Source organism: Heterodontus francisci, chromosome 1, assembly GCF_036365525.1.
Source record: "Heterodontus francisci isolate sHetFra1 chromosome 1, sHetFra1.hap1, whole genome shotgun sequence".
Lineage (NCBI taxonomy): Eukaryota > Metazoa > Chordata > Chondrichthyes > Heterodontiformes > Heterodontidae > Heterodontus > Heterodontus francisci.
The window spans coordinates 179,330,045-179,354,693 of NC_090371.1; the positions used below are offsets into that span (position 1 = coordinate 179,330,045).

At 40.0% G+C, this 24,649-nt stretch overlaps 2 protein-coding genes across 10 annotated transcripts in view; one reads left to right on the forward strand and one right to left on the reverse strand.

Annotated features, from left to right (window-relative positions):
* Positions 1-980: 980 nt before the first annotated feature.
* paqr3a (progestin and adipoQ receptor family member IIIa) lies at positions 981-23,328 on the forward strand. 4 transcript variants are annotated; one of them, XM_068039032.1, is made up of 8 exons: positions 981-1,123; positions 1,773-1,961; positions 2,411-2,573; positions 6,152-6,307; positions 6,737-6,934; positions 9,212-9,302; positions 9,857-10,019; positions 22,792-23,328. In XM_068039032.1, the coding sequence occupies exons 2-7, from the start codon at positions 1,777-1,779 to the stop codon at positions 9,994-9,996; spliced, it is 933 nt and encodes a 310-aa protein (XP_067895133.1). In that variant the 5' UTR covers positions 981-1,123; positions 1,773-1,776; the 3' UTR covers positions 9,997-10,019; positions 22,792-23,328. The 4 variants fall into 4 exon arrangements, with proteins under 4 accessions (XP_067895133.1, XP_067895123.1, XP_067895142.1 ...); XM_068039022.1 differs by lacking the exon at positions 22,792-23,328 and having other exon boundaries at positions 982-1,123; positions 9,857-13,459; XM_068039041.1 differs by lacking the exons at positions 1,773-1,961; positions 22,792-23,328 and having other exon boundaries at positions 983-1,123; positions 9,857-13,459.
* The window catches only part of bmp2k (BMP2 inducible kinase), a 181,983-nt gene continuing 170,819 nt past the window's right edge, over positions 13,486-24,649 (reverse strand). For all 6 annotated transcript variants that reach the window (XM_068038981.1, XM_068038971.1, XM_068038968.1 and 3 more), the window contains 2 exons: positions 22,860-22,973; positions 13,486-15,876 (listed from right to left, as the gene is read on the reverse strand). In XM_068038981.1, coding sequence (XP_067895082.1) covers positions 14,453-15,876; positions 22,860-22,973 — 1,538 coding nt within the window. In that variant the 3' untranslated portion in view covers positions 13,486-14,452. The remainder of the gene's footprint in view (positions 15,877-22,859; positions 22,974-24,649) is intronic.

Sequence of the window (24,649 nt, forward strand, 5' to 3'; positions counted from 1 at the left end):
AGATGCTGGATTCAGCCCCCGCCCCAGGGTCATTTTAATCTGGATGCTGGATTCAGCCCCCGCCCCAGGGTCATTTTAAACCGGATCCTGGATTCAGCCCCCGCCCCAGAACATTTTAATCCGGATCCTGGATTCAGCCCCCGCCCCAGGGTCATTTTAATCCGGATGCTGGATTCAGCCCCCGCCCCAGGGTCATTTTAAACCGGATCCTGGATTCAGCCCCCGCCCCAGAACATTTTAATCCGGATCCTGGATTCAGCCCCCGCCCCAGGGTCATTTTAATCCGGATGCTGGATTCAGCCCCCGCCCCAGGGTCTTTTTAAACCGGATCCTGGATTCAGCCCCCGCCCCAGAACATTTTAATCCGGATCCTGGATTCAGCCCCCGCCCCAGGGTCATTTTAATCCGGATGCTGGATTCAGCCCCCGCCCCAGAACATTTTAATCCGGATCCTGGATTCAGCCCCCGCCCCAGAACATTTTAATCCGGATCCTGGATTCAGCCCCCGCCCCAGAACATTTTAATCCGGATGCTGGATTCAGCCCCCGCCCCAGGGTCATTTTAAACCGGATCCTGGATTCAGCCCCCGCCCCAGAACATTTTAATCCGGATCCTGGATTCAGCCCCCGCCCCAGGGCCATTTTAATCCGGATGCTGGATTCAGCCCCCGCCCCAGGGTCATTTTAAACCGGATCCTGGATTCAGCCCCCGCCCCAGAACATTTTAATCCGGATCCTGGATTCAGCCCCCGCCCCAGAACATTTTAATCCGGATCCTGGATTCAGCCCCCGCCCCAGGGTCATTTTAATCCGGATGCTGGATTCAGCCCCCGCCCCAGGGTCATTTTAATCCGGATCCTGGAGTCAGCCCCCGCCCCAGGGTCATTTTAATCCGGATGCTGGATTCAGCCCCCGCCCCAGGGTCATTTTAATCCGGATGCTGGGGTTACTCCCTGAACCCTCGGATCACTTTAATTCGGATCCTGGGGTTTCCGTTGAGCCGGAAGTCTCTGTCGCGACCGCATCCGGTTCAGGGCCGCCGGGCGGAGAGAGCGCGAGCGGCGGGCGGAGAGAGGAAACCCCGGGGCCCCTCCCCCACCGAAGATGTTGCCGTAAAGCACGAGGTGAAAGTTGCACAACAGGCGGGTGACGGGCCCTGGTTATTTAGTTAGTTAGTTAGTTAACTGGTCAGTTTTTACTGGGTTGAAGGCGATGTCTCCTTGCCAGTTGTGCTGCGTGTTCGGGGAAGAAGCTGTTTCTCCTCCTCCGGTCCCTGAATGTCTCTGTGGTCCACAACTCTCTCCCTGTGAGGCTGCTGGCGCTTCATTAAACACAAACATTACATTATTTATTATGGGTAATTTAAAAGCCGTTTTTGTAGTCACATGATTGAGCTGGCTTTTAGTTTGTTGAACTAATTTTTATCAGCTTAAAGTGGGAAATACCGTTAGTTTATATCATGAGAAAATAGAAATTCGATATTATATCAGAGAGGTTCCAGCATCATCTTGTAACGTGTTTTCAGTGTCGATGTTAAATAAAGAAAAAAAATCACAAGGAGAAAGTGTTATTGAATGTTAACCAAGATGTGCAAAACCAGTGCTTCAGAATATCCTAATATATTATGGATACTTGTAATTCTCATTAATTATATTAAACCGGTCAAACTGTATGTTATTGTATGTTATTATTTAGAGCCTTTGGTTAAATTGGCCTTACAATCTATTTGATATACATTCACCATTTGTGATTAAATCCTGTCTTGTGTTCCAGCATCATGCCTCAGAAGTTGCTTAAAAATGCCCACTACATTGAACTAGGAAACTACCACAATTGGCCTATTCTTGTACCACGAGGCATTCGTCTATACACTTATGAACAAATTCCATCCTTTCTTAAGGATAATCCTTACATTACGGATGGATATAGAGCATATTTACCTTCAAAATTGTGCTTGAAAAGGTGGGTTATAAATTCAACAAGCAAAATCCCCCTTCATATCAACTTTTTTTTTTGTTTTGTTTATAAATGTATTACTAGAATTAAAAATGTCTCTTTTTCATACAATAACAAATAGTGTTGGGAGGGAAGAAAGAGACCTGGTTATGAGATATTACAAGTTACTTCAGAACATTCTTTGTACAGTTACTAAGCATACTAAAGTTATCTAGTAGGAGCTAAGTGTACTTCATATTTTAAAGCAAAATCACAAGCTTTTTTTGGTAACTAACTTGGAAGTGTTAAAGATCTGGTGCAAATCATGAACACGTTTTTTGTAATTTCATGAAATGATAAATGTGGTACATAATGTTACCATGTTCAATATATTATGTAGCTCAAAAGGAAGGTCTAGGAAATGAGTTGCTCTTGTATTTTTGCATTGAAATAATTTAATACTTCTCTCTATATAGTCTTTTCATTCTTTCGAATGAGACGGTGAATATCTGGAGTCACCTACTTGGATTTTTCCTGTTCTTCAGTCTTGGCATTTATGACATGACCATTGTACTTCCTGAAGCAAATGCCTCCAGGGATGATTATGTTATATATTCCATCTGTCTCTTCTGCTTCCAGGCAAGTGGTTTAGACACGTTTGTACATTCAAGAAATATATTGTTGCAGATATCATTGGATTACATGTTTCTTTTTCTTTCATGAGTGGTCGATACTCCAGTCACTCAAAATTGTGATTTGACGTACCTCTCTTAAAGGGCCATGTCACCATTCTTTTACTACAGATTGGCACATGGAACAGATTAGTGGAGCCTACTCTGCACCTAATCCAGGTAGCTTCTGATGCTGTTGATCCATCCTCAACACAGACATTCCAGTTCTCAAATGTATTGGCAGCACTGGAAGAATTCAAAATTTACTGTGCTTGGTTTATTTATTGATATTTCTCAAAATTGGTCCTTTTGGTAGCAGGCTTCAGCCTCGCTATGCTGTTGGCTTCTCTCCTGTTCTGTCTTGCTATCTTTGTGGGCTGGGGTAGAGTTAGTGTTAAGCAAATGGAGGTAGAGTTTATGCATACTTTAAGTAACTTTTATATATTCAATAATTGAATATAGAATATTTTCACTGTTAAGCAAAATGAACTCTAACTTTATCCCAAATTGCAGAAATAGTGAGAGAAACTGGTGTTGATCATGAACAACAGTAAGGCAGAGGTTATATAGAGACTAGTAGAATACACAGTGGTGAAAAGAATTGATCCTCCAATGTGCTAAGGATTAGAATCTAGATTTTCTGATTGGCTTTTTTAATACTAATAGTGATTTCATTTAAAATAGGCGAATTAACATTGGAATAAAAACAGAAGGTGCTGGAAATACTCAGCAGGTCAGGCAGCATCTGTGGAGAGAGAAGCAGAGTTAATGTTTCAGGCCTGTGACCTTTCATCAGAACTGGCAAAGGTTAGAAAAGAATTAGGCTTTAAGCAAGTGAAGGGGGTGGGTGGGTGCGGATGGTGGGAAAAAGAACAAAAGGGGAGGAGAGATTAAATAATAACAAAGCTGTCCTGGGATGAAGGCAAAAAGTGTGTTTATGCTTGTGAAAGACAAAGCATTAGTCCAGAGAGTGTGTTAATAGTGGAATAATGAGCAGCTCTGTCTACATGAAAAGCAGGCACATGGTTGAAAAATAAAATAAAAAATATTCAAATATTAAAAAAAGGCCAGCCATGCTATGAAGTTACTGAACTCGATGTTCAGTCTTCAAGGCTGTAGAGTGCCTAATCAAAAGATCGGGTGCTGCTCTTTGAGCTTGCGTTGATATTCACTGGAACACTGGAGCAGGCCAAAGACAGAAATATTGGCATGAAAGCAGGCAGGGAGGTGTTGAAATAGCAAGCGACTGGAAGCTCAGGGTCATGCTTTCGGACTGAACAGAGGTGTTGCGGAACGCGGTCACCCAGCCTGCGTTTGGTCTCCCCAATATAGAGGCAACCACATTGTGAGCCGTGGATACAGTAGACTATATTGAAGGAAGTACAAGTACACCTGGAGGGAATGTTTGGGGCCTTGGTTGGTGAGGAGAGAGGAGGTAAAAGGGCAGGTATATCACCTCCTGTGATTTCATGGGAAGGGGACGAGGTGTTGGGGCTGATGGAGGAGTGGACCAGGGTGATGCGGAGGGAACAATCCCTTTGGAATGCTGACGGGAGGGGAAGGGAAGATGTGTGTGGAAGTGTTGGAGGATGATTCTTTGAATGTGGAGGCTGGTGGGGTGGAAAGTGAGGACAAGGGGAACCCTGTCATGGTTCTGGGAGGGGAAGGGTTGAGGGCAGAAGTGTGAGAAATTGGTCGGACACTGTTGAGGGCCCTGTCAACCACAGTAGGGGGAAATCCTCGGTTGAGGAAAAAGGAAGATATGCCAGAAGCGCTGTCATGGAAGGTTGCATCATCAGAACAGATGCGTCGGAGACGGAGAAACTGGGAGAATAGGATGGAGTCCTTACAGGAAACGGTGTGAGGAAGTCTAGTCAAGGTAGCCGTGGGAGTCGGTGGGCTTATCGTGAATATTAGTAGACAGCCTATCCCCAGAGAAGTCAAGGAAGGGAAGGGAAGTGTGGGAAATAGACAATTTCTCCCCCCAGTCCCCCCACACTTCACTGGCGTAAAACCTAATTCTTTTCTAACTGTTGCCAGTTCTGATGAAAGGTCACAGACCTGAAATATTAACTCTGCTTCTCTCTCCACAGCTGCTACCTGACCTGCGGAGTATTTCCAGCATCTGCAGTATTTTGCTTTTATTGAATTAACATTGAAGTTTGCTTAATGCCAATCAGAAAATCAAGGCTTAAAACCTTTTAGCTGCTGTTACAGCATACATTGTGTTATCAGTATAATAAAATTGCAGTTGGTTATATTTGAGCTCAACACTTTTCTGGGACGAATTCAGTCTTTTTAAAAATAAATCTTTGTGAACGGAAATTAGTTTGTGTTAAGTCAATAGTAGCATTGAAATGGCATGATTTGGAGCTGGACGAGTGATGTGTGTGGCATACCTAATAAAAGTTGTTTTGCTTGAGCAGAGGCTTGATGAGCTACAGGACCAGCTCATCTGTGCTGTGCAATATGTGTTGGAAGAAAGGCTTCTGCGAGATGCATTATAGAAGCTGGTCACCCAATAGGTAGAAAGGCATAGTGAAGCAGTGAGGAGGAAAGAGATTAAGAAAACTCAATGAGCCTGGGCTTTTCTGATGGGAATAGAGTTCTTAACACTTATGATGAGGATGTGTATCTTTGTCTGACAGAAAACATGTGGAATAGTCCATGATGTTTGTTTGAGATTCCTCGATTACCAAGTAGAACCTATAAACCTAGATACAAATAGGGCCGGAGCATGGCTCTGAACATTGACCAAGGCTGAGTTGGATTAGAAGTTAGAGATGGCCTGAGCCAAATTGTCTGGGCAAAGATGACGTTGAACTTTCTAATCCTTGCTTTACAGGAGTTATGTACATTTTCAGAACTTTGATAGTGTTGAGTGCCAGAGACTGCTCAAGACTGCTGGTATGCCACTGGGTGGCTGTGCTAGAGTTGTTTCCTGACTGATCATTGATGCCTCGAAATTCAAAGATGGTGCAAATGCCTCTGGCAGCTGTGCTCACTGCTTCCTTCCCAATGTTTACCAATTATGGGAATTAGCATCGGATCCAAAGAAGCAAAGCAATCCATTATGTTGTTAATAGCTCGGCAGGAACTTTGCTTTCAATTGCATTGTTTGATACTGCTGAAAAACTTCAGACCTCTGCAAAAAGTTCCCTCATTCTCAAGTATAAGTTGGCCCTCCTCATGTCCAAGCGTCCCACTCGTTTATCCTTTTGCCTCTTAAATGCTTCTGGAAATCTTTGCTATTTCCCACTTAACTACCATTCCTTCAAGTGATGAATGACAGAGAAATGGGTAATTGCCTGGTTTTGAATTGGCAAGATGTGGATAGTGCTTGCTATCCACATGTGTATGCCATGCTTATGACAGAAGTTGCTTGCTTATTCATTATATCTATGCAATGTAATTTTGAGATGTTTATAAACTGTAAACTGAATAGCCATTGAAATCATTTTGCAAACAGGTCCTAGGCATTGTAATGTGCAGTTTTTTGCAACATAGTATTTTTCTCCCCTTGCTTTGTGAATATTTGGTTTGTAGGTTTGCATGCTGTGTTCAGTGGGATATCACCTGTTCTGCTGCCATCGCTCTGAGAAAGCAAATCGTTGCTGGATGGCTCTTGATTACGCTGGTATTGCCATTGGGATTTTGGGCTGCTATGTCCCTGCAGTGTTCTATGCCTTTTACTGTAGTGAGGTGAGTTTTTCTGCTATGTTTGAACTTTGTATGAGTTGTCTTCACACAATGAACAGTAATATGTTTGACATTTCTCTATACTAACCAAATGATTAAGCCCTAGTTGAAATTCATGCCATATCTATGCAAAATCACGTGGTCGCATTTAGAAATGTATTGCTTGATAACAGAAGAAGCTTTCCTCTTTCAAATGTGCCGTGATTGGGGAAGGGGGACAGCATCCCATAGCAAATTATATTTTTAAATATAAATGATCCAAATCAGACAACTGTATCTGATCACTCAAAGAAATTTAGCTCTATGCTCAATAACTAGTTTTTTAAAAAAAGTTTCAATTTATTTGTGATGTATGGTGGTTTCTAACTCTGAAACCATTTGTAATAGTTCAGTAATTTGTAGAAGACTTAATTTTGTTTTTTTTGTGCTTAGTATTGGCGACAGGTGTACTTAGTAATGGTGCTTGCTATGATACTGGCAGTATTCTTTGCACAAATACATCCGTATTACCTCACTCAGCAGTGGTACAACCTGCGTGCACTCATCTTTTGCTGCATGTCTCTGTATGGGTTTATCCCGACAATTCACTGGATTTGGCAGAATGGAGGGATGAACGTACCAATAGTTCAGGTGAGTGAGACAAAATGAGTTTAAACTGTACAGAATCTAATACTTGTACAGTTGATAAGTTTCGAGCAAACAAAACAGTATGTTGACAAGGGACAATTATAGCATCAATTCAGGAAGCAAGCGAATACTTACATAATGCCTAAAGTGCATTAACAACTTTCTTCAAACTTAATGTATTGTTGCATAATTTATTCCATAGAAGGGTTAAGTCTGACCTTTGGCTGTAGATATTTTGCACAAATTAGTTTGGCTTGGAGTTTTTAAACTTTGGAGGTAGTTATAAACAGAATGCTTAATATTTTAAGTAGTTGGTGCAGTTGTATGCTTAAGATGCAACAAACCACAGCATAATGTGTTCAGAGTCACTATTCCCCTCTAAGATTCTAGCTGTGGCTGTACTTCCGAGAAGGGTCTGGTGTAACATGAGCATTTCCCCATTGGAAGGGAATCAGCAAATGAGTTATTCTGGGGCATTTCTTGCAAACCACAAAATTCCACGACACTTGGCAGGGCATGCATTGTTACTTTAAAACTTCTTGGCAACATCAACTCTTGTGTGTATCAGGCTGCTCTCAGTCTGCATGTTGAGTGCTGTATAGAAAACAAAAGAGGAATTAAATGGGTGGTGAGGAAAGGCATGGTTGAAGAATACAGTATTCAATGAGCTCTTGAAAGCAGAAGGGGAGGTAGGAAGGCAGTATAGAATCATAGAATGGTTACAGCACAGGAGGCTGCCATTTGGCCCATCATGTCTGTGCTGGCTCTCTACAAGGGCAACTGAGTCTCACACCCCTGCCCTTTCCCCATAGCCCTGCAAATTTTCTCTTCAGGTGCTTATCCAGTTCCTTTTTGAAAGCCACGACTGAAACTTCCTCCACCACACTCTCAGGCAGTACATTCCAGATCCGAACCACTCGTTGCATAAAAATGCTTACATTTCATCATTGGTTCGTTGGCAAAAGAATCAGTCACCTTAAATGGCTGTCCTCTGGTTCTCAACCCTTTCGCCAGTGAGAACAGTTTCTATCCACTCTGTCTGTACCCCTCGTGATTTTGAACATCTGTATCAAATCTCCTCCCAACCTTCTCTAAGGAGAGCAATCTGTTCCTTCAATCTGTCCATGTAACTGAACTCCCTCATAAACCTTTTCTGCACTCTAAAGCCTTCACTTCCTTCCCAAAGTGTGGAAGAATTGAACACTAGTTCAGGCCGAGCCTTACTTTTGTACTCCATATCCCTATTTATAAAGCCCAGGATCCTGTATGCCTTTTTAAACATTTTTCTGCCCTGTCACCTTCATTAATTTGTGCACATATACCATCAGGTTTTTGTTGTGTTTGGGAACAAAATTCTGCAGAGCAAGGGCATAGTGGCTGAACATGCAGCTAACAACTGAACCTAGCAGGTATGGAAATAAGCTCAAGTCTAATTGGACAGAGACTATGTGGGCCAGGACATATGGTTGGATATCACCTGAGGTGGGCTGGCAAGAAACTGGAGGGATTAAAAAGTGAGGACTTTATTTTAATTGACTGGAGAACGACAGGGGGAAGGTATGCATGAGGACGTGGATTGGCATTCTGAATGAGTTGACGGAAGGAGACAGATAAATGTAGGAATGGAGAATTTTATCTTGAAAATGCAAGTTGTGAAGACATTGGTCCATGTTAGTCTTATGCTTCTGTTCAATGTCACCAAAGGTAAAATATGTATATAATGAAAAGGAGGTACCGAGAGGTGCTCCATCAGTAGCAATCAATATTAGACAGAAAAAAAATTAGACAGTCCCTTTAGCTGATGTCACCCAGTATTATCCTCTCCAGCTGCTGAAAAATTGACATAGAGGACTAAAGCCCCTTGCACCCCTCTGATACTGGTGTCTTTTCCTCTCCCACCCATTCCCATACTAACATTTAGTCTCCATACTCTAGAATTCCCTTGCTAAAATCCCTCTGCCTCTCCACCTTTTCAGCCCCTTTATTAAATTCTCATCAACCTTCCTATTATCTGCTTTTTTTTTTCCTGATTACTGGTACATGAAGAGCCTCAATGTTTTTCTCAGAGGCTATATAAATGGTTGCAGTGTAGAAATCCAGTATTGTACAAAAATTAACCTGAGTGGGTAATCAAAGGCTAAAATGAAGTGGTATATAAGGAATGAATAGTGGCGCATAGCAGAAATTTATATTCAAATCTTTTCCTATTGATCTTGTTTTTAAGTTTAATCCTAATCCTTTGTGCAGTTTTGTCATAATTCAATTACTTTATCTTCCCAGGCATTTGTTCCACGTGTATTTGTGATGTATTTGATGGGTGTAGTGGCTTTCCTTCTCTATTTCACAAAAATTCCTGAAAGATATTTTCCAGGTGAGCATGCAGAGGCTAAAATTTATGATCTTTGGACAATCACAATATTAAAGTTAGTTACATAGCCAGCCTCAAGACAAGTGATTTGTCATGGTATGATATTCTATAAGCAAATCTATAAACATTTAGTCCAGATAGTGTAATATTCAAAGTTTTTGCCTCACGTGGGTCTAGTAATATGAAATATGGCAGTAATTATTGATCCTAAAAACAGCAAGACAGCACAGTGGGGAGAACTTGGTACAAGTATATTAAGAGGCTACCACCAGGACCTTCCACTTTGAATATGGAGAGTAGATCTGCAAACTAAAGCTTAAATAGTTGGCCCAGTGATAGGAGTTACTTTCTCAAGGATGTATATTAGCTTTTAAGACCTTTACAAGAACATTGTACATATAAAAATGGTTATTTCTAACTTTTCATTTTTATAATTGAACACTTCAACATCCAAGTGCTTTGTTCTAGTGTTGCTGGTTATAAAATGACAGTGTTACAGTAACATTCTTCGGGGGGGAAAAAACCATGACTTGCTAACATTTCTGTATCTTTTGCAGGACAGCTCAACTACCTCGGTTCAAGTCATCAGTGCTGGCATGTCCTTGTTGTACTGATGTTTTATTGGTGGCACCAAACTGGAGTCTACATCACACAATACAGACACAACCAGCCCTGTTCTGAACTAATGAACGCATAACTATATCAGTGTCTTATGATTAGGTGAACAATTTGCTTAAAAGTGCCTGTTAAGAATCTGTAGTAGTACACTGAGCGAGGCTACAGGCAGGGGAAGGAGGGAGTGTTAAAATTTGACTGTTAATTCATGTTTATTGATCTGTACATGTACAGGCTTTTTTATAAAAAAGTAACATTTTTGTTGGAAAAAGAGAACAGTTAGCTTCCAGACCTGTCTAATCATACACTGCAGAGATTTTCCAGTAGCTTTTTGTAAGACATCAGTGCAATTTGTATAAAGAACTAGGGTATAGTAGTCATTCTTCAACTAATGTGCGTGTTCCCATACTGTTAAATTATAACAGCTGAAAAATCAGCATACACAGACTTTAAGTGTCAGGGACTGGTCTCAATCAAGAGCCCATGAAGTACTATGGAGCTAAATTGTCAATTGCTTGTTGAGTGACAATAGAGCAAGTATGTATATGCAGACCTTCATTTGCCAGGTAGCTAAATTGCATTGATGGTTTTAACCTCGACTTTCTGCTGTACTGCACTTTTATTAACCCCTGGGTTGGAAGCCCAAGTGTCAAGACTGCCTCACCCCTGTCCACGTAAGTGATCTCATTAAGAATTATACCACCACTTTTTTTATTAATGCACATTTGAAGCTGCTTTCCAGAGAGAATTGACAGAATTCTGCAGATCTATATTTAGACAGAATTAGAACATGTGGCATTTAATCTTAAGAACTGCCACATCTAAAATGATTGATAATCTACCTACATTTAGCAATAAATAGCAAGGAATGAATATTCATTACTAGAAGATTCTACTGTTTGATCAAGTTGTACAGATTACTGTTGTGAATGTTACTGGCATGATTTTGGCATAGGAAGTGATCAAATTGTTTCCAAATTATAGATAGAGTATTACTGTAAGCTTTTACTCTTAGTGAGAAAGACTGGTCAGGTTGACCATTTGGCTGATTTGGTCCCTTCGGACACAATTGGCCTATACGTAGTAGAATTATTATTGCTATCTAGGAGGGAGAAAGACTTAATTCCACCATTCCTGTTCATGTACAGGTAAAGAGATTAAGTGGGCAGCTACCTTGCACAGTTTCAGTGAACTGGCTAGGTGGGGTATTAAAACAAACCCAAGCATAACTGATGGACAAAAGATTCTAGTGGAGAAGTCTCAAGGGGGAAAATACTTCTGTTTTCCTCTGTACAAAATCACCATTGGTATGTGAAATATGATATAATTCTTCAAATACCATGGTATAAGGATGGAGCAATTACTGCTGAGATCATCATTGCTGATTAAAGGGTAAATTTTACAAATCTGTGCTCCTGTCTGAGCTTCACACAATGGGGTATTAAGTTCTAAAGTTTACCCTTGGATGTCAAACTAGTGGAGGGCTAAGTGCAATGTATAAGTTTTTTTTTTAAATAAGTGTTTTGTGCATAGGAAATTTCTGATCTACCAGTAGAACCAGTGCTGTTAGAGTTGAATAACATTTTTTTTTAAAACTCGTTAGTACTTGCCCTTAAAAGGCAAGCTAGTCATGTGATTTAGATGCTCAAGTTGTGCAAATCCTGAAATTGTATGTTTGTTTTTGTTTGGGGGAGGGGGTGGATTAAAGAGAAGCAGGGAAGAGAGTTGATGTGGGTTCAGTATGACAAATTATTTGGAGCTGTGTTCATTATTTCTCCTGTGACTTAATGGCTGGTATCCTAAATAAAAAATTTTCCAATACTAATGGAATTGTCACTCAAATTTGCATCTCAATTCTTTCAATATCTGCAGAATTAATTACATACTAGATGGTGAAAATTATTTTGGGAGGTAGCTATGAAGCAAAACAGCTTTGAGATTTTTTGACCAATCTAACGAAAGGCCATATGCAGAATACCAAGACGTAAAAATAGAAAACCAAGAAAATCTGAAATAATTAAGCAACACAAGCTAATTTTTTTAAAGCATGTAGGATCGTGCGAGGAAGGTTAGGCGAAAGAAGTAATCTAAAAAGCAATACAATGACACTCTCAATTTCAACAGTTAGGATTTAAAGATTAAGGGTGGAGACTAAAATATGAAACTTCACCCAATTTTCCTTTTGACAAAGGGAAAGGAAAATAGAGCCAGATGTATAATATGCAGCTGATCTATCCATTTTGTGCCCTCAGTTAAATTTCACTCCCCTTAACTGTTGACTAGGCTTGCAATACAAAGAAATAGTATTTGAAGAAATGAATGCTCTTGCAGCACAACCAAAATCTGAAGGCGATCAAGCTGCACCATTTCAGCTATTGCATGGCAGGAATGGAAGTGTCTATGATCTGAAAGCTGTTGATGATTCTACAGTAGAATTATCTGCAAGGGCAGATGGAATTGAATGAATAGGGGTGGTCAGTGACTAGAAATATTGTGGGGAAAGAGACCTGGATAACCCATTCTTTAACAGGAAACTAAATAGCCATGAACATCTGAGCTGTGACAATGCGGGTTGCACAGACTCTTAAGAAGTGGGAGAGTTTTATGGCTGCTGTGGGATGCCAAACTGCTAAGGGACAGTTATCTTGGTGATTCTGTTTTTGAATGATAACTTAGCGGTATACAATAAATGAGAGTTCTCTTCCAGTAACTTGTGTACGATGGATACTCTGTTTGCATCTTAATTGCCAGTATTGGGATGGCGCAGTGGCTAGCTCCAGTGACCCGGGTTCTCTTCTGGGTACTGTCTGTGCAGAGTTTGCAAGTTCTCCCTGTGACCGCATGGGTTTCCTCCCACAGCCAAAGACTTGCAGGTTGATAGGTAAATTGCCCCTAGTGTAGGTAGGTGGTAGGGAATATGGGATTAGTGTAAATGGGTGGTTGTTGGTCAGCACAGACTCGGTGGGCCAAAGGGCCTGTTTCAGTGCTGTATCTCTCTATGAAGACACCGTTTATATAGCCAAGAAAGGCTGTGTTTGGCATGTGTTTAGTATGTGTGATATATACTAACTTCTGGAAATCAGTTTAAAAAGTAGTTCTATCTTTGCAACATGGTTATTCAATAACCACCAAAAAACTGCTACGTTAGAAATGTGACCATTACTTTTTTTATATGCTTTTCAGAGAAATATTGTGGATTTTTACATGTAATTGTCAGTTGGCTTCTCTAGATGATCAAGTATTCTCCCATGCTAGGAGACACATCAATACTTTTACTTTATTCCTAATGGAAACACTGGAGGGAAATTCATCATGGGGGTGTAAAACAGGCAATAGCAATCAGACACCTGTTTTACACAGCAGGAAGGGTGTCTAACGAGTGACCAATCCGTAAGTGCTCATTTTGCGCACTAAGTTGAATTTCACCTTTATTTTTGCCATCTAGTTACTTGATTTTCACAATCACTACAGGAACTGAAAATGTGAATTTAACTTGATGTAGCAATGCCTTGAATGAAATAAAGCTTCCCTGCTTTCCTTGATAAGAGTGAATTATTCAATCCATTATAACTAACTTCAAGTGGAATTTATTGCTTCATTGGAAAGCAGGTATCAAATGAATATAAACAAAGGGACTTTGGGAAACCAATCCCTCCAATTGTATTGTTAAATGAACATTTAACAGTTTGCAAAGAAAATAGTAAATATGAACTTCCCTATGTGTTAAACAGTGGAGAGAAAACCACTAAGATTGTAATCAATATAAAATGACAGGTTTAACAAATTATAATTAAACTATTAATACAAAAAGACTTGCTCACTTTCAAGTCTAAGTCTGAAAAGTGCACTTTAACTGTATCGCAGCAATAAAAATAGACTATGTGCTGGATGTTTGATTTCCATTCACATAAAAGCAGCCTGGCTGAACAGAAGCATTAAAACACCATTATATCACAAATAATACAGGGGCATTTCAACTCCAGCTTTAAGCATGTAAAAGTGTTGGCTTCTTAGCTGTGGCTGCATATTATCACTTGACCAACAGCAAAATACATGGTGTGACACTGTGCTAGTCTGAGGATTATGGGCACATTCTACAAAGGAATTCATTCCGCTATCTTCCACCTCAGAAAAAGCAAAATACATAATTTACATGATCAAGTCTAGTTCCACAGTTTGAAGACATTAAATCCCTTTCTAATGCTGATCTCAAATGTTAACACATGTTTTTAGTTCTGCAAGCTCACATTGTTTTGACAATCATTTTCATTATAATTTTCCAAGTTAATAAAATCAGGACTTGTTGCAGAAAGTTATAAATTCTGTAAAATGCAAAATTATGAAGTGGATTATACACAGTCTATTTCCACAGAGAAAAGTTTTTTTTTTTAAGGAGAGTGTGTCAGCTGGGATTTTCCCCTCTACGATGGCTCAGAGGTATTGCGTAGTATGAGGAAGAAGCCCTGCTCATAAGGCCTTGTGGTGGAAATTGAGCTTTGAACAAAGTAGAGATGGAGTCTACTGGAAGACTAATTATTTTACTGTTTGGAAGGAAATGGTGCAGCACCAAATGGATCAAAGTCACCATGTTGCTGTGTAACACTATGTAATACTAGTTCAGTAAAGGGCACTGCACCAAAATCATCAGTTTTTAGTCCCTCTCCAGTGTGAAATGCCCCAGGTACAGATCCTGGTCTGGATCTGTTGACAACTGGATTGTGATCTCCTCGGTAATCACTTAGACCTTGATACTGAGTGTTTCTTAGAAGCTCTTGTGGATGGAATGGTTTAGCACCAAATGGATCAAGCAGGCTTTCATCAGCCGGCAACAAGTGACATTTCTCCTTTCCATCAGCAAGCGCCATGCCAATGTTCTCCTTAGAGTCAGATATATTAAGGAGTTCATTGCTACTTTGTGAATCACGCCTCCCTACTTTTTTGTGCCTGCGTACCCGCTCTGGAGTTCTATAGATAGGTTTGGAAGGTTTTCTTGTAGTTGTTGGTGTGCCATGATGGCGCTTGCCATTTCCACCAGAAGACTCCTGTTTGGTTCGCCGTTGTCGAGATGAAAGTTTCTGTAAACTGCGCTGCTTCATCTTGTGCTGCTGACTGGCTGTAATCTCTTCAAAAGGAACATGTCCAAACACATCCTCTTTGCTTTCCTTTCTGTACTGTACAGTTTGAAGTGGCTGGAATGGAGTAGAACCAAACATATCCACATCATTAGGTGAAATGGGTGGTGTTTGTGTGAGAGTACCGTCACCATATTGAACTGTATGAGGTAATTTCTTAGTAAAAGGTGCATTACTAAATACATCAAACTCTTCCTGCTCCTTAAGGGTGACTGATTTGAAAGGTGCCTTTTGAAAGCTATCGTTATTGTCCATTCTCTTGCTGGGTTGTGCATGCTGATGTAACCCAACAAATGGCACAGCACCAAATACATCTACTTCTTGAAATGTTTTGCTCCCTTTGACACAAGGTGAATCTGGAGGGGTGATGAGTGCTGTTGCTGACTCTGCACTTGCAATACTTTCAGCATCAGCATTGTACTCTAAACCAGGTTCTGTTACGGGATACATCTCCTTATTCTGTTCATAGTCTGAATCAGAGCTGTGCTTTTCTTCCTCATCTTCATCAGAGTCCATTAGCAGAGGTCTCTGCCCAAAATGTTCTGCTTCTACATCATTGAATTCGCCTTGCTCACTGTGGAACTCCTCCTCCTCTTGTTCCTCCTCCTCACTGCTTTGAGGAGTAGGTGGATCAGACTCAAAATCACTGTCTGAGTCTTGTCCATTTTTCTTATGGTGCTGCTGCGTGATTAAATTTGAGTCATTTTTTCTTCCTCCTTTGCACTGGCCACTTAGTTGAAGGACAGGATGTCCCAGTTTTTCAGCTTTAAGTACACTCTCTGAAATGATATTTGAAATTGTTGCATTTTCTTCACTTTTCCCATTTGATCCTAAGGGAAAACAAAAACACTTAGATTTAGGAAAAATAAACTGAAAGCATCACGATCACTGGTTATAAAGTGTGTTCCTATCTATGGGATCTGAGTTCAAATCCAGCTCAGAACAAAAGGAATAAATTCCTCTTCTGACTGCAAGCTGTAAGGATCTTATCCAAAATGAGTTTGGCAGTTTTTAAATCCAGTTCCTAGTGGGCAAAATTGGCCCCAATTGAGGAATCGTGCTCATACTTCTAAGAATGTAGTGAGGGTTACTGTCGAGGCAGGGTAGAAGGCTTTTCCCCTCCCTCTAGTCATGCTATACTCTGGGAATGCTCAACACTGAGTGCTCCAAATGTAAACATTTCATTCCTCAGTACTAAATGCACTCAGCTTAATAAGCACCGCATCACAAACATCTAAAAACATTTAACAAGATTACATTTGACGTGCAGTATCTATGGACAAACTGCTGAAGGTCGATCTTATGGCAAATATGTTTAATTTTTCAAGCTGGTACTTGAACACAAATCTGAGTTTGGAGAGTAGTTTTCTTTTCAGTGGGGGTGGGAAGCGAACAATGAAATGATTGAAACAAAAAATGCTGGAAAGACCTCTGTGACCTTGTCTCATCAACACCTCTTGCCCCACCCCTGCTTTACTTGCTTAAAACCTATTACATTTCTAATATTTGCCAGTTCTGATGGTCACTGACCTGAAACGTTAACTCTGCTTCTCTCTCCACAGATGCTACCAGACCTGCTGAGTATTTCCAGCATCTGCAGTATTTTGCTTTTATATTATAATGAAATGATCGAATCTCACTTACTCAGTAAGTCTGGCATTAGACAAATTTTTAAAAATCACAAAGACTAGAATGTCATTCGAGAAAGCAATAGCAATTAAACACAAACAAAACTATAGCTGTAACAAAAGGCAAAATACTGCAGATGCTGGAAATCTGAAGTAAAAATAGAAAATTCTGGAAATACTCAGCAGGTCAGACAGCATGTGTGGAGACGGAGACAGAAACAGAGTTAACGTTTCAGGTCGATGAACTTTCATCAGACCTGAAACATTAACTCTTGTTTCTCTTTGCACAGATGCTGCCTGACCTGTTGAGTATTTGCAGAATTTTCTGTTTTTATTACAGTGGTAACAAGATAGCTCAGCCAGTCTCCTATATGGAGTGTGAAACTAATTCAAATAAAAACTGGGTAGAATTATATTATTTTCTTGGTAAAGGAAATCATAGAATTTTACAACAGGATATACAAACTCTGCTTCCCAAGTTTCCTCAAGAGATTAAAAAAGGATATTAACCAATTAAGGCTCATTTGTAAAGACAAAAACACATCACAATAAACAATCCTAATATTTGCCAACATTGACCAAGACATTTTCTTTATTTATAAATGAGTTATCATGTGTTCTTATACATAATTTTACTTTAGAATTGTAACGACTAAATACATTGAGTAAAAACCGCCTTCGCTCAAGTTACACAAATTAGAACGTGTCTGTTGTCTGGCATATCCTACCTTTTTGATTGGTCCACGTGAACTATATGATAATTAAATCTTCAATATGACTGCATCAGATTGGTCCCTGCTAATCATTTGGTTACAGGGGACAATCACCATTCTCCAAACCTGTTCCAAATTAGCAGCTAGTCCCCTCCAAGCTCATTGTGGTTTCCACATTCAGACTACAGTATCTACACTTCTTCCCATCAGCTACATTTATCTTATGCTCTGGGTTGGAGGAGATCATAAAGATAGGAAAAGGGCAAGGTAGCGAAGAGATTTGATGGCAGAAATGAAAATCATAAAATGGCTTCTGTGGAACACAAAGCCCCTGGAGCTTGGCGAAGACAGAAATGATGGGAATGCGACCCTCGGTGCAAGTAAGGACGTGGGTTGCAGCAGACTGGATGACTTATGAATGGTAGGAACAGGAAAGCCAATGGGAAGAAGCACTAAAGAAATCCAAACACGTGACAATAAATAGAAGCGTGGACTTCAGCTTCCGCAGCAAAGGTCTTGACAGAGGGAAGTGACGTCAGGGTGAAGGGAAGTGGTCTTAATGATAGATACTGGGGAGGAACCTTAAGCTCACCAGTTACCAACATGCCGAAGTTATATACCTCTGGGCTAGATCCAAGATGGCAGCTGGGAAGATAGATAGGCTTAAAGCCAGAAGCACTACATCGGCAGGAACAGAGAATGTCTGGTTTTGCTGACAAAAAATAGAGTTTTTGGTTCATCTGGGTCTTCATGTCGATCAACAAGACATTTTTGGGATACAGGTTGATGACAGCAATTTCGAAATATGTTGTAATGGAGACAAAAAGAACCTGCATTTATATTGTGCCTTTCATGACTGCAGCCAACAGAAGTACTTCTGAAGTGTAGTCACATATGGGAAGCATGGCAGCCAATTTGTACACAACCAAGTTCCACAAACAGCAATGAAACAATGACCAGACAATTTTTCTTAGTGACGTTGGTTGAGTAATAAATATTGGCCAGGACACAGAGGAGAACTCCCATATCATTTTCCAATAGTGCCATGGGTTCTTTTACACCTTCCTGAGTGGGCATAACATCTCATCTGAAAGACAGCACCTCCAACATTGCAGCACTCCGTCAGTACAGCACTGGAGTATCAGCCTAGGTTATATGTTCAAGTCTCTGGAATGAAACTTGAACCAACAACCTTCTAAATCATGAGGCAAGTGTGCTACCCACTGAGCCAAGATGGTCGCTTAATATTGATGATTATGGAAAATTCTGAGACAGCTGGCAGAAAGTTTTACCCAGGGCATGGTACGTGAACAGGCTCTTGTATCCAGGGTTTGGTGCCTACCACGTTTGAATTGCAGAGGCAAACAGCTGCTGCTGAAATTCCATAGCTCCACAGACTGGAATCACTATCAATGGAGAATAGTCTCGAAACAGTGGTCAAGAGGTTTATGGTGAGTTATGTAGGTCTCCTGCCACCTTGACTCCGATGACCATATTCTCACCTTAAATCAAAAAGTTGTGGGTTCAAGTCCGATTCCAGGATCTGTGTATATAATCTCAGTTGAAACTTTACTGCAATACTGAAGGAATATTACAATGTTCCATTTTTCAGATGAAACATTAAACCAAAGTCCCATTTTCCTGCTCAGATGGACATAAAAGATCCCACAGCATTATCTGAAAAGTAGCAAGTACCACTAAAAAAAAAAGAGTAGATTAAGTGGTTATTCATCTCCATTGTTATTTGTCGAAGCTTCCTATACACAAACTGGCTACTGAGTTGTCTCCATAACAGTGACTACACTTAAAAAGTAATCCATTGATTGTAAAGTGCCTTTAGGACTGAAACGAGGAGAAATTCTTCAAAGGGTTCTGAAACTTTGGAAAATGGTCTGAAGTTTATTTTCCCAGCAGTCTGATTAGTCCACAATGTTATGCGATTAGTACAGAGCAAACAATTTTAGAGGCTCACTTCAATATTATATTCCTACAGATACAAGATCTTTTGTAATAAGACAAAAGATCATATAGTTATAAATTGTATTCATCTACCATTTAAAACATTGAAACTTTTTTTACTGTTAATATATGTAAGCTTTTTGTTTTTAATGTTAAAATCCATATACAGACCCTCTCCCTAACAAACTAAAACACATACACACACCTTTTGACAACAACCCATGCCCAGCAAGCTGCCAATAAAATGATTTTGAAAAAATATAGGTCCTGAAGCATTATTTTTCAAACATGCATCAAATTATCTTCACCTAAACATGAACTGGCACAAACTATTTAATCCATTTGATAACATTTTGAAAATGTAAATCTGAATAAATCATTGTAAAATAAATATATATTTTAACATTTTTCAAATGCACAAAGTACAAATTTCAATCATGTACAATTTTTAAAAAACAATTATTCATCTCCAAATAGTGGGACATGAAAACATCTTTAATCATGAATGGTGATCCAAATCTTTTAAAAAACAAGTTTTTTTGATGTTCTCTTCCTAGGCTTCGGATTAAAACTGATGAATGTCTTGTAACTTGTAATTACAAGCCTTCTGCTGAATTATCAGCAGGAATATTTGAGCAAGTCACTTGGAGTTATATTTGAATTAGAAACATACTGTCACTGTCAATCCAAAGCTGTTTGCCACATGTTTGTTTAATGAGGATTACCATACTGGGTGGGTTCCCCTCAGTCTGTTCTACCATTCTACTTTGAAGATGGAGAGGCAGCAGCTACTTAACAGTGCAATTTCAAAAGACAATGAAAGGAAATGAAAGCCTTCTCTTACGCTCATTTTCTCTCAGAACAAGATTAGGAAGCAATCAACACTTGTACAAAAATTTATTAAAATTGGCTGTAAAGCTTATTTCATTAAAAAAATCATGTCAATCTTCAACAGAAAATTGAATCAAAGCAAAGCAATGTATTCAAATAGATTGACCAAAAGATGAAATGACATCTCATGTCTGATCACTCCATCTCTATTCTTGATGACATAAAAAGTAAGAATAATTTTTGTGTAAGGCAATAAAGAAGCACGGCTTTCCTTTGCCAGCTCTTTTACCCAAGAATGATATTGTCCCACTTAACTTTGAAATGAGAATTTGTGTCCCTGCTTGAATTTCCACCAGCACCAGTATTGGTTATTGGTTGAGCAGCAAAGTGGGGGCGGGCGCAATATAGCAGCTGGAGGTTTATTTTTCCCATCCTGTATTCAATTTAGATATCTTGAAATTATGGGTAAAATATCAACTAGCATTAAAAGATAGTTTTCCCATGAGATCACTGACCCAGAAGTAAGCTGCAGTTTTAGGAACCATACCAGAATGCTTTCAAGTTTTTTGACGCTTTTGGAAACTCTCCAGCGCGATTTCAAATTCCAAATGGCCATTTCTTCAAACAGCAGTTGTAGGAAATTAGCTTGGCAGCCCTGAAATTCTCAACCATGCTCCTCTGCAAAGCAAAATCTTCTAGATTTTTGTCCTGCCTACTATACAGGGTGCCCATGGTGGAATGGGTACCACTCCCAACTGCTGCAGAGATCTGTGCTGTAGTAATATTGGTGGTTATTTGGATAATTTACAAGGTAATGCAAGAACGCAATCCTTTATCAATTTAACTCTTTCTAAAAGAAGAAACACTTCAGCCTACACTGAATATTTTTTGTACTTGATTGTACATGAAAGACTGTCCAAGAGCCTGCAATAGGATGTTTAATGAAAGACTTTTCCCCCCCAAGGCAATGCAAACTCTAAAATCATTTGGACCTTAAGCAACACTGGTAAATTGCAATGTTGTCTCACACCAATGACAGATGTGGGACCAAGTAGGAGGAGTGAACTGCAACCTTGAGAAAGCTTCAGCTTAAGTTCCTTCCAAAATAAAAGTTATTGCTGGTGCCTGAGGTCTCATACAAGAAGTTCAGTTTATATTAGTGGCATGCAACCATTCAAGGGAAATTGTATGGAGCTAGATGTGTGTGAAAATGCAATGCAGGGGGATGGCATTGTTACGACTAGGTGAGAAAGGTGCCTAGGGGTCTCTTTCAGCCTTCACCTGGTCTTGTTGTAACAGGGTTTTGTTTTAACACACTGATTTAAGCTCCCCCTTGGTGAATCCTTGTTCACCACTTTCCAATTATAAGGCAAAGAAATGAGCATAAACAGGCTCTCTTAGGTTTAAAGAAGAAAAGTGAAATTTGTTAAAACTTAAAACTCTAATTTGGTTAACGCCTACAGATACACGCCTCGCCCCACGCTAGCATGCATACGCGATACGCACATGCAAATAGAGACAGAAAAGAGAAGAAAAATAGTGGAGAGATTTGAGGCAATATCAGAAGAGTTTCTTGTTACTGTACTTCGAGCTCACTGTAGTCCTTTTGTAGGTAATTTCTGCTTTTCGTTGGGGCCCAGTATTCTTCTTAAACCTTGTTCACTGTAGGAGACTTTTCTTTCTTGGGGTTCATGTGTCTTCAATGGGCCCTCAGTTCCGTGAGAAAGAGACGGGAGCAGACAGGAGAGAGATCTTTTCCAGTCCAGAAGCAAACAGCTTTCTGAGTTCAAATTCTCTGTGACAAATTCAAATTTTAAAAAAACACATGTGTTTGTGTATTCGGCCATCGTAGCAGCTAACCGGGAATGCTAGCCTCTCCACCTTCAACGTCTGGTAATCAAAAGTCCATTGTAGATTAAATTGGAGCAGGGAGTGGCCCCTTTGTGCTTTCCAAGTACTGGCAGTTACTATGCAAATGTCTTTCCAGTCAAGGGTCTGGTGGTTAATTAGCAAATGCTGCACAGAGATTGAGAATGACATAGAAGGATAAGTAATAAGAAATAAATACCAACAGAGGCTCTGTTGGACTGACAGAGAAGTAAAAAATAACACACATCAGCTAACATCATATCAACAGTAATTTCTGTACTCAGAATTTCACAGGACACTCCGTTAAGATTGTACTGAACTCTTGAAATCTGCTTAAAATATCAAGATTCGTATTTTCCAAAACTTGCACTATTCTGAAGCACTGAAATATCAATACTGCAGATAATGAAGCTTGCTGTTGTGTATAGAAAACAGCCATCTTGATGCCAACAACCAATGGAGGAAACGCGTGAAGTTTAGAATGCCCCCTTATGTACACAAGATGGTATTGAAGCAAAACAGCAGTTCAAAAGGTAGGAATTTCTGAGGCAATGTCCTAGATAATGTTCCACTGCCCAGTGGATAAAACTAAATTCTAACCAAGTATGCAGAGACTGACTAAATTAGGGAAATATAGATTGTAATCTTGGATTAATTCAGCAGAATTTTCACTCCATTGCCTTCAGGGGTGAGAGAAGTTCTGTAATTTTCCATGTGATTAACAACCATTGTTTTGTTTTCTTAGAAATTTTACCCAAGTTCAAGAGTCCATGATGATATACATTGTATCGTTTTTGGAAGCATCAGACTAACCTGTTTCAGAAACAAATGGAACACAGCCAAACAAGTCTTCCTTAACTGGGGTCTGTTGAACAGAACGTGGCTCAATCTCGTTCTCTATGGATGTTCTCCTCTGTTCTGGTTTACCTTAGAGAAAGAAAAAAAAATGTCATTTCCTGTCTGAAAACTACACCTGAGTTCATACACGGAACAGCTACTTCAATGAGCAACACATTGTGGTAGGAACAATCAGTATACTTCCTAATATTGTATGAGGTCAAACCAAAGGCATCAAATTTAATAATTCAAGGTGAAGACAACACTAATTAACTGGTACTTAACTAATCAACTGAATCAGCATTATCTTAAAGCTAAGTGGATGTGGATTTGTACTAGCGCAGTGAGAGCTGCTTGCCGATGGATTTGCCACTTGGATCAGCTGAACTATTTTCTTCCAGCTTTAGGACCAGCAATAGCAGATCTTCAATAGACTGCTAGCACCAGGAGAAAAATAAAGGTTTCGCCAACTCAACTTTTTTTGTAACTTCCTTCTCCATTCTCAAATCAAAGGACTGCAATACACAGTGAAATTTACATTCAAAATATTTAAGTTATAATAATATTCCACTTTAATCAAAGTAAATCAGTATACAGTGTTACAACCTCAGTGAGACCGTTAACATTAAAACATGAGATATGAACTCTCCAGACCAACTTAATGGATTATACAAGATTTCATGTTTTAAGATTTTTATTCTAACAACTAAACTCAGGGCGGCACAGTGGCGCAGTGGTTAGCACTGCAGCCTCACAGCTCCAGGGACCCGGGTTCGATTCTGGGTACTGCTTGTGTGGAGTTTGCAAGTTCTCCCTGTGTCTGCGTGGGTTTTCTCCGGGTGCTCCGGTTTCCTCCCACAAGCCAAAAGACTTGCAGGTTGGTAGGTAAATTGACCATTATAAAATTGTCAGTAGTATAGGTAGGTGGTAGGGAAATATAGGGACAGGTGGGGATATTTGGTAGGAATATGGGATTAGTGTAGGATTAGTATAAATGGGTGGTTGATGGTCGGCACAGACTCGGTGGGCCGAAGGGCCTGTTTCAGTGCTGTATCTCTAATCTAATCTAATCTAAATCCCATCAACAAAATAGTACTTTGTGAGTAACTAATACCCCAAATGGCGGAGAAGTTTTCTTCACTTATTAAACACTTGAAAACCTCACAGCACACATATGTTACACAGTCCCCCTAATGGTGATATCTTTGCAGTTGAAAGTCCCAAACTCCTCCCAGTTGCAATGGGTTGGATGTCCCAAACCTTTTTCAAAATCAATGTCCTCTTTGCTTACTTCTTCCAAGCACTCTTGACCTGGACTTCAGTGAATAAGGTAATCTCCGGTGATCCTGTTAGCCTTTTACTTTTCTGCAAACCTCAACTTTCCAAACCGGTTCAAGTCTTCGCAGCATCAGTCTTGAGAATCTCCTACTCTCTCTCCCCCCACCCCCACTTGCTGAGGCTGCCACCACTGGTCGTCTTCCAGTATTCCTTACAGCCTGCCTGCCTTCTGAAAATCTGTTGAATTTATCTGGAATTGAAAGTCAATAGCCAATTGTCTTTTCCAATGCGTTAAGTCCACAAGTCTGGCTACAGCAGAGCCACCCAGGTTTTCCATTGTTCCCAGGTGCTGAAAACTGCCATTTGTATTGACATTTTCAGAATCAGACACCTTGTTTACGATCTGAAAATCTTGGGAGGGTGAAACCCACTGTTCTGCAGATCTTATACCTCTGTAGTCTTTGCTTTTCAAAAACATCTTTGATCTG